Source organism: Nestor notabilis, unplaced genomic scaffold (genome assembly GCF_000696875.1).
Source record: "Nestor notabilis isolate BGI_N333 unplaced genomic scaffold, ASM69687v1 scaffold33287, whole genome shotgun sequence".
Lineage (NCBI taxonomy): Eukaryota > Metazoa > Chordata > Aves > Psittaciformes > Psittacidae > Nestor > Nestor notabilis.
Window position 1 is genome coordinate 1 of NW_009935863.1, and position 1,427 is coordinate 1,427.

Here is a 1,427-nt window from a genome sequence, read left to right on the forward strand (position 1 = left end):
CTTCCCGCTTGTGAACTGCCGGTCACGGCGGTGCGCGAGGAAAAGTGGGTCCAGAAAGGCTTTAAAAGGGTCGCACTCGGAGTGTTACAGATGTTACCACCAGGATGGTGCGAGTGCCAGGGGAGGGAGCGCTGCCGCCTGCAGAGCGCTGCGGACTGTCGCTCGCTCTGCGAGTCAGTTGTTCGGCACAGGACAGCTCTGTAGCTGAAGGGTGCAGCCTGCAGTTCCACAGGACCCCGCTGTGGTGGGCTCGGTGCCTTTCAGTAAGCACGAATGCATTCCTGTGTTTAAGTGTATTGTTCACTCTTCACTTAATTCCTCTGCCCTGTGGAGCTCGCCTTTCATAGAATCACAGCATGGTTTGGGTTGGAAAGGACCTTAAGATCATCTAGTTTCACCCCCCTGCCATGGGCAGGGACACCTGGCACTAAACCGTGTCACCCAAGACTCCATCCAACCTGGCCTTGAACACTGCCAGGGATGTTTTTGGGTTGTGTTTGTGTGTGGTAACTGAGATAGCCGAGAACGTGCTCACTAGCAGTCTGCTTAGGGCCCTGAGGAAAAGGGTTGTCTTAACTCCACAGTCCAGTAGCAAAGTCATTCTTTCTGGCAGCCCACCACAGCCCCACTTTAATCACCACGATTTTAGTTGCAGAACTGTTGTTTGGACCACTTAATTCTTCCTTTTTTCAGATAGATAGATAAGTGGTTTTCCTCTTACTGAAAGCAGCCCTGTGTTGGAAGGTGTTTGCCATTGCCCTTTATGCCGTGGTCACGGCACATGAGGCTCAAGAATTCCTGCATGCACTGGTAAAAAGCACTGAAACTTCCTGTTAGGACTGACGTTGAGCCTGGTTAAAAATTAACATTTTTTAAGTGGGTTAACGGGAAGAAGCCCCTGTTGCCTATTCAGATAAAAATCCGTGCAGAATGGGCCTGTATGAGCCCAACACCAAAGCCTGCGATCACTGGGAGTAGCGGGACCAGCGCCTGTGCCGGCAGCACAGAGAACAGAGCGGGTGGTGCAGGAGCAGGTTCCCAGCGGTGCAGGAGGCAGAGGGACAGCACAATTGCACTTTGGCCTTTGCATCTTTGTCAGAGGTGGGGCATTAACTGGACCTACAAAGGCATAATGGGTGGTTCCTGCCGGGCAGCTCCCGCGCTGCTGGGTGTTAACAACAGTGATCTACCCAGTGCTCGGCACTGCTGCTCCCGCACCGGAGGGCACTGGTACTGCTTTCTTTTCTGCTTTTTAAGAACTGATTTTCTAAATTGCCCTGATGTTGCTTTGTGAGATCTCTGCCAGCTCTAACCGACTGACAGTTGGGCTCACTGAATATAATCGTTTTAAATGAAGCCTAAAGCCCAGCTCCACCTGGCCTGAGATGGCAAAGGGATTTTGAACCGGGCTGCCCTCGTATTTTGCT

General features: G+C 52.1%; 1 protein-coding gene across 1 annotated transcript in view; it reads left to right on the forward strand.

Moving 5' to 3' along the window:
* Positions 1-1,132: 1,132 nt before the first annotated feature.
* The window catches only part of CFAP61 (cilia and flagella associated protein 61), a 38,738-nt gene continuing 38,443 nt past the window's right edge, over positions 1,133-1,427 (forward strand). The window contains exon 1 of the mRNA XM_010018018.1: positions 1,133-1,230. Coding sequence (XP_010016320.1) covers positions 1,133-1,230 — 98 coding nt within the window. The remainder of the gene's footprint in view (positions 1,231-1,427) is intronic.